Raw genomic sequence first — 12,291 nt, 5'->3', positions numbered from 1 at the left:
GTAAAATGGTTAAATAGCATTTCCCATTTAGCTTACTATTCAGGATCCGAAACAAGGTCCAATGCTTTCATCACATCTTCTAAAAGTGAATCAGGTATGAATCCATTATCTGGGGGAAAAAAAATTCCAGTAAAAAAATCACATAGAAGGGATATAAAGAGTTAAGGAACACTATATTAAGTTTATTTTAGGCACAATGCCTATTATTAGACACTCCTGTATATTAGTTTTCTTGGGCACATTGGCAAAGTTTTTCAAGGTTAGTTTCTAATAAAAAAATATATATAACTTCTACCTGAGAACTCCAAGGAAACCTTAAAGCCAAACTACTTTTTAAACAGGCTTACAAACTTAAATGATAAAAGGTTTTTCTACTTAAAGATATAAGAAATATTTAGTAATTAAGTATATCTTTCAATAAACAACAAGCACCTTTAAATTCCCTTTACGAAATCCAATTAAAATAATTCTTTATGAACAAATTCCTTTTAACACGTTTTTTAACTTTTTGAAAGAATGTTAATGATCCACTGTTACTTAAATAACTGACTATATAAGAGCAAGAAAAGATATCCCTATAACAGACTTGATTTAAATAAAAGCCACAGATTTAATGGGAGAACAAAGTTCAAAGTTGAAATGCTGAGTGGAATTAAACGTTGTAGAGTAGTTTATGGAAAATACTCCTTTTCTTTGGCTTGATGAGGAAATAGCATTGGTAAGCGGCCCAAACTCTCATGATGAAACAGAACATGACACACATAAAAAGCTTCTAGGGCAGTTTGAAATCACAGTCGTTTTAAACAAGCAAGTTGTTTGTTCCCTTAAATGTACAGTGCCTCAGTGCTCTACCCATTTACTCATTCCTGAAGACTGTTGCAGCTTTAAATCAACTTCCAACACACTAACCTTTTCAGGGATTAGAAAATTTAAAAAGAAAATCTTGTCATGGAGAAAAAGATGTCCAAAAACCCTGCTTCTACAACCAAACTACAGAATAAAGTACAGTTGCTCTTTCAGGATGTGGCATGCACTCTTTCTCTATCAGAAAGGAAATAAGGAAGGTATGATTTTAAAATAGGTTCTTTATTATTTTATTTAAAGTAGGTTATTTTTTATTTTCATAGGTTCTTTTCTATTCAAGAACCTCATAAGCAGATGCTTACCCATTTGAAGACAGATTGGCCTTGACTAAAAGGCTAAGAATCATGTAGGATACTTAAAAATGTACAATTTTTTAAAGTGAAGGTTTAGAATAATTCCAATTTGTCAAGTCACCAATAATTTGAGGTATAGAAAATAAAGAACTTGTTGTAAGGTACTTGTGAAAATATTCAATCTTTGTGAGCCTAAGTTTGATAAATTTGAAAGGTAGAAAATAATTATTTTGCAAGTCAGAGCTAAAAGCTCAGCATCTCCGAATGTAAAACAGGCTTTGTTTGGCCAGTAGCAGACAAGGAGAATGATCCGGACAGGCCTCTGTGTTCATGGGCTCTCATGTATATCCCCTCGCCAGAGCCAGTGTGTGCTACCATGTTCTCAAGGAGCAATGAATGGCGGACACGCTTCCCTCTTACCGTAAATGGAGACTCAGCTCCCACCCCCAGAAAGAGCAATTGGCTGTATAAAGATGTAAACAACAACTAGGAAAACAACAAAGTGAGCTTCAAAAGCAGATGAAACTTTGGTCATCTAGTATTTAGTCTACTAATGCCCTAGAGAATAAGGAAATCGAGACATGATGATGATAAGACGACCTCAATACCAACAGCAGAGGAAATCTGAGAAAGGACAATTTGTTGACTAGTCAAGCAGACCAAGCCCTAAAAGAAAAAGCAGAACTTGAATGCATTGGTAAATTAAACACATTAATATAAAATGGACTTCTACAGGCTTTAAAGCTCAGAAGAATGAAGAATTGAGGTGGGGGTTCAGAACAAAAGAGGCCACAGTTGCTGAGATGGAAGGTAGCTACTGTGTAAATATTCCAATACAGGTAAATAGTGTTTTAAAACATTTGAAAAGGAGGAAAAAAGCTGTTTAGAAATTAAGTTGTTGTTTTTTTTAACACCAGCAGTCAATTTAGGGAATACAAGGAAAGGCCTGGCCAGTCTCCTCTCACAGAGGCGCTAGCTAAAGCAAACATTGTGGAAGGAGAGCGATGCCAGGAACTGAGCAGATGGCGGGGCGGAGCACCTGGCACCAGGACATTTTAAACCACTGTAGGTGAGAGAGAGTAAAGTTTCTTGGGTATAGAAAAGAAAATCAAGATCTAGTTATTAAGGCTTTAATAACATATACCTACAATTTAATATAATTCTTACTGAAAAGCATATGTGACTTTTGCCCCTAGGCACAATGAAGACAGCTTCTCACTCCAGCTTTCCCCGGTGTCTTCGCCTCCGTGGCACCCTGGCTCGCTCCTGGCTCCCAGCAGAGGAGGAGCTCCCAGGTGGCAGGGATTCCATACCCCCAGGGCCGAGCGCAGCAGCTGCTCACTAACACTTGTTACATTTAATTATTCAAGCTAATTCTAATTTCAGCTTTAATCAAAGTACTGTTCAGGCACCAGGGGTGTATCAAAAACAGCTTGGTGAACTGTATGTATAAAGTTCAGAAAGAAATGAGCAGTTAATTTATGGCTTCTCCCGCACAACCACTTGTATCATGGATGTGATGGAAAAGCTGCAAAACACAGACAACATGATGACAGGGGACAGGAAAACTGGCTGGTGCAGCATGAAAGAAACAGTGACGACAATGCCACAGTAGCGGGGTGAAGAGCAGAAGTGACACGAGGGGAGCAGCAAAGGTCTAGAGAAGAAAATGTCCTTTAAAAGGATCAGAAAAGACTGAATTAAAAGGCAATTTCTAAGACTGTCTAAGGACTGGCATATATTCATCTACAACAAATAAAATTATTCTTAAAGATTAAAAAAATGCAGCCCACTGACAAAAGATGGCTGTCGACATATATTTTAGCAACTTAAAAAAAAAGTATTTAAAGGGCCATTTTAAAATCAAAATATAGATCCCTTGCCAAAATAGTGTTGTTTTCTGAAATGTAATTCTATAAGGAGGAGGGGTGAGGGAGAAGGGAAGAGACAGAGAGAAAGAGGAAAACAAAACCAAACCCCGTTACACGTAACGCGAAAACCTGTGACTGATACCGGCTCAACACAAGGTTGACATTAGGGAAGCCATATTGTAGAAAAGAGACCATATTGTAACTTTGAATGACCTCTAACTGACCAGCCCAGGGGATATGCACCCTCCAGGAGATCTACCTGCCCTGTAGATATTATGACCCCTGCGTGTGTATGTACCTCCCAGCTGCAGTAAGACGATAACTTTGTTCTTTTGAGTTCCTTAGGAAAGTGATGACCCCTGGACAGAGTCTATGCTGACAGCTGTCATCAATGACAACTGAAAGATCTGGTGTGGCGACTCCCAGTCTGTAACACCAGAGGGTCAACATACCTAACCCCTCCCCTATAACGCACTGGCCTATATATCTGTTTCAAGGTTCTGTGCCCCCCTTAGGACACTAGTCCCCCCATCATCTGATTTGCTAGCTTATTTCTTAATAAAGTGCCCTTTCTCTGCCACCATCTTGCCTCTTGACGATTGCCTGTCGCCTTGCAATGAGCAGATTGTGCTCTTTGTGCAGTAACATGACTATTATTTCAAATACCATCTATGTAGAATTCAGTGTCTTTGAAGATACTGAATAAGGTCAATGCCACACACTTTTGGATTTTTTAAAAAACAGTAATATGGTCAATCTATTGAGTACTTGCATAATTATGTAGAGTAGATATTAAGTACACTTTACAGATGATAAAACTGAGGTTTGGAACTCACCCAACATCACACACTAATGAGTAACAGGTGGGACTTGAATCCAGGCTGTCTGATACCAACTGGAGTGCTTTTAGCAGTTTAGATACAGCCATTTGTTGCTGGTAGGTGGAAGGACTCCAAAATTCCTCTCGTCCAGTATCTTTGATCACATTTATCAATTTACCTCCATCCTACTTTTTATTTTACTGTTATTTAAAAAAATTCCTGTAAAATGTGTACCTGGATACAAAGCACATATCCAAACACTTTCCCCCACAAAAGAGATGCAAAAAACAAAATAAAACTAGGAACTTTCTCCAAAGCCCACATGTAACACTTTGTATAGGTCTGCTTAGGCTCTGAGCATACATACGAGTGTTTATTTTCATTTCTGAATTTGGGATTACTCATTAAACTGAACCAAGTAATTAGATGTGATATGTCAAGGTCCTGCTGAAATTAAAATTTTGATAGTATTACAAAGGAGAAATTAATAGTTAAAAATATTTTTTTTTACCTCATTTTATTTGTATGCTTGGAATCAAAATAATTATTGAGCTCCTAAGATCCAAAAGAATCTGAAATGGAGATTATTCTAATTGCTCAATGAGAATGAGAGTCAATATCAAATCCTTATTTCAATAAATTAATAATAGTTAAGGGGTCAGCCCTGTGGCAAAGTGGTTAAATCTGCACGCTCCACTTCGGTGGCCTAGGGTTTCACCGGTTCGGATCCTGGGCATGGACATGGCACTGCTCATCAGGCCATGCTGAAGTGGCGTCCCACATGACACAACCAGAGGCACTCACAACTAGAATATACAACTATGTACAGGGGGGTTTTGGGGAGAGGAGGAAGAAGAAGGAAAAAAAAGTTAAAAGTAGATAAATTTAGACAGGTTAAAAAATACCTCTTTATGACTTCAGCCTTTAAAAAAGACACTGGTAGTGGAGAGAGGAGGAAAGATGGCTAATTTTCTGGAAGAACACCTAGAATCTGGCCTCAGTTCTCAAAACTAGATAGGTAGCTCTGAAGAAGTGACTTCAACTGTCACAAAGTTGGTTTTCCTACGGACGAGATGGCGATGGTAATCCCTGCCTACCTCCTGGGTTTACGGTAAGGTTTTAATGAGTCTATGCAAGTAAAGTGCTTTATAAATTGTAACATTCCACGCAAAGGCCAGACATCATCATCATCATCATCATCATTATTATTATTTTTAGACAGATGCCCACTTATAAATCAAGTTTATGTTTCAAAAGATCATAATAAGTCAACTGTTTAGAACACTGAAAATGCAGTCTCATAGAGGCAATGCTATAATCGGTGCTTAGCCTGCAAGAACATATAATTCATAATATGCCTAAAGCATGCTGCTCACAGAGCTTTTACAGGTCTACCTCATTGTCAGACACATGGGTAGATGTCAGAGGTGGGCGCTATAGTCGGGTGGGGAATGAGATCAATACAAAAATACTCAAGGGTACCGGAACTCAAATCTCTCTCTTTTTTTGTTTTTTAAAGATTAGCACTTGAGCTAACATCTGTTGCCAATCTTTTTTTGTTTTTTTCTTTTTCTTTTCCTTCTTCCCGAAACCACCCAGTACATAGTTGTATATTCTAGTTGTAGGTCTTTCTGGTTGTGCTATGTGGGACGCCGCCTCAGCATGGCTTGAGTGGTGCCATGTCTGAGCCCAGGATCCGAACAGGCGAAACTGTGGGCCACTGAAGCGGAGCGCACAAACTTAACCACTCGGCCCTCAAATTCCCTTTTCTTCAGCTTCCTTCTAGGTCAATTTTTCTACAGATATTCTGAAGAGAATGACAAAGGACAGTTGTCCCCACACCAGCCTCTGCTAAATGGAAACCAGAATGACCCAGAAGCTTGTAAGAACTGTTAGTATACTAGGTGTTCTGAGAAAGCCTGATTTGTCTAAATCTTGAAATAAAAGCATGATATGTTTGGGGAAATAAATTCAATTAACAGATTAGCTGATTAGCTTCCAAGTGACTTTAAAGACTAAAAGTGAAGAATTTTCTGTTTTTAACCCTTCTATGTCCTAGAGTCGACTATATATAGCTAAACCATGAACAGTGATATTCAGATGAGAAAGTGGAGTTTATTTTCTTCATAATAGGTCATATATAAAAAGATACCTTTTTATATATGACTAAACAAGCAAGGCTAAACAAGTTTTGCTTGCTTTCTTCTTAATAATTCAAGTTGTCACAGATAAAACTATAGAAATGAAAAGTTTCAATCAATAATTTTCTTTCTCTAGTAAAAACACAGCCAATTTATTTTCAAATGTATCTCTCAGGACTCATTTTTGAAAAACTGCCACTGATTATAAATTGGTAGTAGTATTGATATAGTATTGGTAACAAAAGAAATTATAATTTTGCTTGTAATTTTGTAAAACAAACTGAACAGTACAAGCCTGCGACCTCATTAATGATTTAACAAAATTGCAAAAAGGAAACAAACAGATCTACTGCTATCGACAGTAAGAAACTAAACTTTAGTTTTAGTATCTTTGCGTTCCTGGTGGATTTTTTTAACCAGCCTTCTAACATTAGCTTTTTTCAGGTCCACGTCTTCTACGTCTGTGAACACTCCTTTCTTACTCAGAAGGCATTTCTTTACACCTTTGTTCATTAACAGTTATTATCTCCTGAGATCATCTGATACTCTCCTTTTGTGTTCTTTTTCTCAAGGAGCTCATTCACTCACAGTTTCAATTTCTGTTCTAAAATTTTCACTAATGAAACAAATGTGGCAGATCCAAAAAGGTGGATTATGGGGAAGCCGTATGTTCAGTTTGGAATGGTGGTTACACAGGGATAAGAGTGTGCTTGATATCGTGGACCATCACTTCAAATCAAAATTACCCAGTACTTTAAAGATCTGATTGTGGAAACTCTGGGAGGATGACCAGTTTACCCATCATGCCATCTTACATATTTCATCATATAATGTATTCTGTTCTGGAAGGAATCTACCTTTCATACTGTAATTGATATTAGTATGGGTAGAAATAGTCCTCAACTATGTCCTGAAACAGAGCAGGCATTTACATATGTGCATGTATGATCGTGAAGTGGTACTCTCTCCATTGGAAAATAAGGTACAGAAAAGGTAGGCATCTAGAAGGGGCTTAGAGGTGGCAGGAAAAAAACCATATACCTTAAATAAAATCCTTAAGAGGAGATCGCTCAACTCATTCTCTGAAATATACTTCTTTAACATATAAATCCAAGCCGTGACCATTAATTTCCTTCGTTATTCCAATAACCTCTTGCCTCTAGCATGACTTCTCCTTAGTAAATGCTACATAATTATTTTTCTTGTGCCTTGTCTTTCTGTTCAAGTCAAACACTTAGCAATTTATATGCAAAGAGTAGACAGCAAATCTACTTGTGTTCATAGATACATCACTTAATCTTTTTGCTTCATTTGCCAACGTAATCTTTCCCTCCTCAGGTCTTCATAACTCTCTAACTGATCAAAGTTCACCTTAATCACAACATTTCTTTTAATCTTACACTATTTATATCAATTTTATTTTCATATTAACTTGTTATGGTTTCCAAAAACTGTACTTTATTAAGTTTGATCCTTAGCTCAAAATTTATTAAAAACTTTTAGGAACAGAAATGATTTGTTCATTGCCCCTCTTTTCTATCAAAGGATTCAAAGTGGTAAGAGAATGGTTACAAGTCCTTCACCCTCCATGACGTAGTCCATGTGCTACACATAACAATGATTCAAGATAAAGTTGTTGATTTATTATAAGGCTACTTTCATTCAGTAGTGGGAAAATGTAAAGAGGTAATCTCTTTTACTTGCCAACAAAAGATTTAGAATGAAACATTTTCGAAAGTTTAAAAGATTATTAATTCCAAGAGGAAAGGAACTTCTATGTTTCTTAAGTTAGAGAAAAGTCACAGTGGAAGAAGCTAATTCAAAGTCTACTCACCAATACAAGCACCACTTAGCCTGAGGTGTAGAGAGAAAGGCACTCCCATCTGTTAAGTGCCTACTACATGTTAACCACTGCGCAAGGTGTTTTCCACAACATTATTCATTTAATCTTCATAATGACTCCAAGAAATAGGTGTGGTTATGCTCATTTGACATATAAGAAAACAGGTTTATACACCTAAAAGTAACTAGCCTAAAGTTATCGTAAGTGGTAAGAGAAAAGATGTATTCCTAGAATTCGTGTGACTCAAATGTTCAGAGATGAAAAGAGGAGATCCCCAAGAATAAAAAAAATTCAAGATAGAACAAAGTATTCATAGATAACTGGATGCATTCAGGAGCTCACAAGGACTTCACTGATCCAATAGTGTGGGTTCCTACATGGCAATTTACAATGGAATTTAAGGTGTGACTTGATTTTAAAGTTATACTTGACAAGTCAGTGAGTTAGGTAACGGTTATGACTAAACTATAAGAGCTAAGTACATAAACACAGAGATGATCAAGACAACCTAACTAATGACGATGTAGCGGACATTATAGTGATATATATGTGAACTTTTCAAAACTATCTTCGCTAGTTTGGTAGAATAGCTGAGCTCAGGCTCAAAGGAGAATCATAAAGATGATTTATTCTTCTCTATCTTTCCTGGCACAATCAATTATACAGAAATATTCCAGGGAGTGACATCAGCAAGATGGAGGGCTAGGAGTCCCCAACACATGTCTTCCACACAAAACAACAACAACAAAATAAATGTAAACAACTACAAACTGAAGAAAATAGCTCAGAGACAAAGTTTTGGACTATAAAGAAGTAGGAGCAAAAACCCTGCGAAGCTCAAATACTGAGGATGGTTGCATAAAAAAGTACAGGAAGCATATTACCTGTGTCACCCCATTCCCCAGTCAAGGGCAGCTTGGCATTAGGAGTGGTCCCTCCAGAAGAAGTTCACCACGTGGGGAAAAGAACAGGAGAACCCGAGCAAGCCTCAGCTCTGTGGCCATTTGCAGCCTTTGCTACAGTGGACCCCACAGTCTTCACCAATGCTGGTCCCAGCTAACAGAGCTGCCCAGAGTCCCCCCACCCTGCATCTACTCCCAATGGCTGGAGCTGTCGTTGCAGTGAGACCTGCTCTCAGAGACCCCAGTCACTCTTCTAACCCTCTCTCCAGGATGGGGCATCAAAGCACCTCACCATATATGAGACTGGAGCTGCCACTGTTCTGTTCCCCACCTCTGGCCCCAGGTTGTGGCTTTGTTCCACCATTACCAGGGCAGACACTGCTGCCCTGAGCCCCACTCCCCGTCCCACGACAAGGCTCTGACACATCACTGCTGGGGCCATGTGCCACTGCTCTGAGCCCAGCTTCCTGGGTCCTGATACACAGCTTTAACAGACCAACAGTGGGGTCCTGCTGCTGGTGACCTGTGACTGCCCCCTAGGGCCAGAGTTGAAACTTTAACCCACCATCCCCAGGCTGTGTGCCACTGTATCTGCCCCTGGGCCCAAACTACCACTGCACCTTGTCATCCCAGGGCCTGTGCCACTGCTGTGTGCCCCCATGCCAACCAGAGACACTATGGTGAACCCTGAAAACCAGGTTCCAGTTCCATGGGAGATCTGCACACATGTGCACCCCAGACACCAGTGCCACAGCTGCAACAAGTGCACCTGTGCCCCAGGTACTGTGGTAGTTCTGGACGTGCCTGATCCTGGGACGCAGGCTCTGATACTGTTCTGAGTGCCAGCATGCCAGGAAAGGAGCAGAGAAGGATCCTCTTGGTTAAAACTTCCCCCCATGGGCAAAAAAAGTAAGAACAGGAAGACTTGAGTAGCCAGAGCCTTCACCTCCAAGGATCCCAACAGCACTACCTGTCACTGCCACATGTATGACCTCTGCAATCTTGGCCACAGAAGATCTCCACAGTACAGCCCTTGTCAACCTCAGCCAATGAAGCTGCACAAAGACTATGCCACTGTGCCTCCTAAACAACCGAAGACACTGCATCCCACTTAGCTGGTGCTCTTGCAGCCACCTCCAGGTGAAAGTCTTTCCCCACTGGAGCCAGTCCTAAAAGGCTGGAAAAGGTAACTGCAACCTCAAATGTGCAGACATCAATGCAAAGCCATCAGAAACACAAGAATCCAAGGAAACATGACACCACCAAAGGAATACTGTAATCTTCCAGTAACTCTCCCCAAAGAAATGGATATCTATGAGTTACCTGAAAGAGAATTCAAAATAACTATTTTAAGGAAGCTCAGTGAGATTGAAGAGAACATAGATAGACAACTCAATGAACTTAGGAAAACCATACATGAGCAAAATGACAAGTTCAACAAACAAATCGTAAAAAATAATTAGAAATTCTGAAGCTTAAGAAAACAATGAATGAAATGAAAAATACACTAGGTAACTTCAACACCAGGGTCAATCAGGCAGAAGAAAGAATCTATGAGCTTGAAGACAGATCTCTAGATATTATCAAGTCAGAAGATAATAAAGAAATTAGAATTAAAAAAGAGTGAAGAAAGCCTAAGTAAATTGTGGGACACCATTAAAAAAAACAATGCCCATATTATGGGAGTCTGAGAAGAAAAGGAGAGGGGAAAAAAAGGACACAAAACTTATTTAAAGTGATAATGACTGAAAACTTCCCAAATCTGGGGAGAGAAATGGCCATTCAGGTACATGAGGCCCCCAAAGAAATTCAAACCAAATTGATCGTCACCAAGACATATAATCAAGCTCTCAAAAACCAAAGACACAGAGAATTCTGAAAGCAGCAATAGAAAAAAGACTCATTCCTTACAAAGGAATCTCGATAAGGTTATAGGCAGATTTCTTAGCAGAAACCTTACAGGCCAGGAGAGATTGGGCTGACATATTCAAAGTGCCCAAAACAAAAACCTGTAAACCAACAATAATTTACCCAAGAAAGTCATCATTCAGAAATGAAGAAGAAATAAAGACTTTCCCAAACAAAAGCTGAGGGAATTTATCATCACAAGACCTGCCCTACAAGAAATACTAAAGGGAGTTCTTGAAGCTAAAACAAAACGAAGCTAATTGGTAATCTGAAAACAGATGAAAGTATAACATTCACTGGTAAAGGTGAATATATAGTGAACTTCGACATACTCTATTGGAGGCGTAAAGTGAGGTTATTATGTCAAGTAACAACCTCACTTTACAATTCGAGTAGCTAGAAAGAAAAAATGAAGCCCAAATTTAGTAGAAAAAAGGAAAGAACAAGGAACAGAGTGAAAGAGAAGAAAAAAAATAGAAAAGATCAATGAAATGAAGAGCTGGTTTTTAGAAAAGATGAACAATCTACCACCTTTAGCTAGTCTCACTAAGAGAAAAAGAGGACTCAAAATGAGAAATGAAAGAGGAGACATTATAAACGATGCCATGGAAATACAAATGATCACAGGAGATTACTATGAACAAGTAAACACCAAACAATTGGACAACCAAGAAGAAATGGATAAATTCTTAGAAACATACAACCTACTGGGACGGAATCATGAAGAAATAGAAAATCTGAATAGAACAATTACTAGTAAGGAGATTGAATCAGTAATCAAAAACTTCCCAACAAACAAAAGTCCAGGACCAGATGGCTTCACTGGTAAATTCTAAACTTTGAAATACATACCGATTCTTCTCAAATTCTTCCAAAAAAGAGATAAGGAGGGAATATCTCCGAACTCATTTTATGATGCATTACCTGATACCAAAACTAGACAAGAACATCACAAGAAAGGAAAATTACAGGCCAATATCCCTGATGAACATAGATGTAAAAATCCTGAACAAAATATTAACAAACTGAATTCAACATTGCATTAAAAGGATCATACATCATGATTAAGTGGGATTTAATCCAGAATGTAAAGATGGTTCAACACCCACACTTCAATGTGATGTACCACATTAACAAAATGAAGAATAAGAATCATATGATCATCTCACTAGATGCAAAAAAAGCCTTTTACAAAATTCAATATCCATTTATGACAAAAAATTCTCAACAAAGTGGGTATAGAAGGAACATAGCTCAACATAATAAAGGCCACATATGACAAGCCCACAGCTAACATCATACTCAATGGTGAAGAGCTGAAAGTTTTTCCTCTAAGATCAGGAACAATACAAGGATGTCCATGCTCACCACTTTCATTCAACACAACAGTGGAAGTCCTAGCCAGAGCAATAAGGCAAGAAAAAGAAACAAAATTCATCCAAATCAGAAAGGAAGAAGTAAAACTGTCATTATTTGCAGATGACATATTATATAGACAAAACCCTAAAGACTCCACCAAAAAACTGATAAAACTAATAGTAGTAAAGTTTCAGGAAACAAAATTAGTATACAAAAACTTATTGTGTTTCTATAGACTAATAACAAACTATCAGAAAGAGAAATTAAGAAAACAATCCCATTTATAATT

At 38.3% G+C, this 12,291-nt stretch overlaps 1 protein-coding gene across 4 annotated transcripts in view; it reads right to left on the bottom strand.

The window, feature by feature from the left end:
• Positions 1-12,291, bottom strand: part of MINDY3 (MINDY lysine 48 deubiquitinase 3) — an 84,735-nt gene that overhangs the window by 8,879 nt on the left and 63,565 nt on the right. For all 4 annotated transcript variants that reach the window (XR_011499212.1, XM_014838726.3, XM_044762062.2 and 1 more), the window contains one exon: positions 37-109. Coding sequence is in view for 3 of the 4 variants with exons in the window: in XM_014838726.3 (XP_014694212.1) it covers positions 37-109 (73 nt within the window). In the remaining variant the exon portion in view is untranslated. The remainder of the gene's footprint in view (positions 1-36; positions 110-12,291) is intronic.

This window comes from Equus asinus, chromosome 29, assembly GCF_041296235.1.
Source record: "Equus asinus isolate D_3611 breed Donkey chromosome 29, EquAss-T2T_v2, whole genome shotgun sequence".
In the NCBI taxonomy this organism is placed as follows: Eukaryota; Metazoa; Chordata; class Mammalia; order Perissodactyla; family Equidae; genus Equus; species Equus asinus.
The sequence above is the reverse complement of the archived record's forward strand: the minus strand, read 5'-3'. Positions and strand labels throughout refer to the sequence as shown.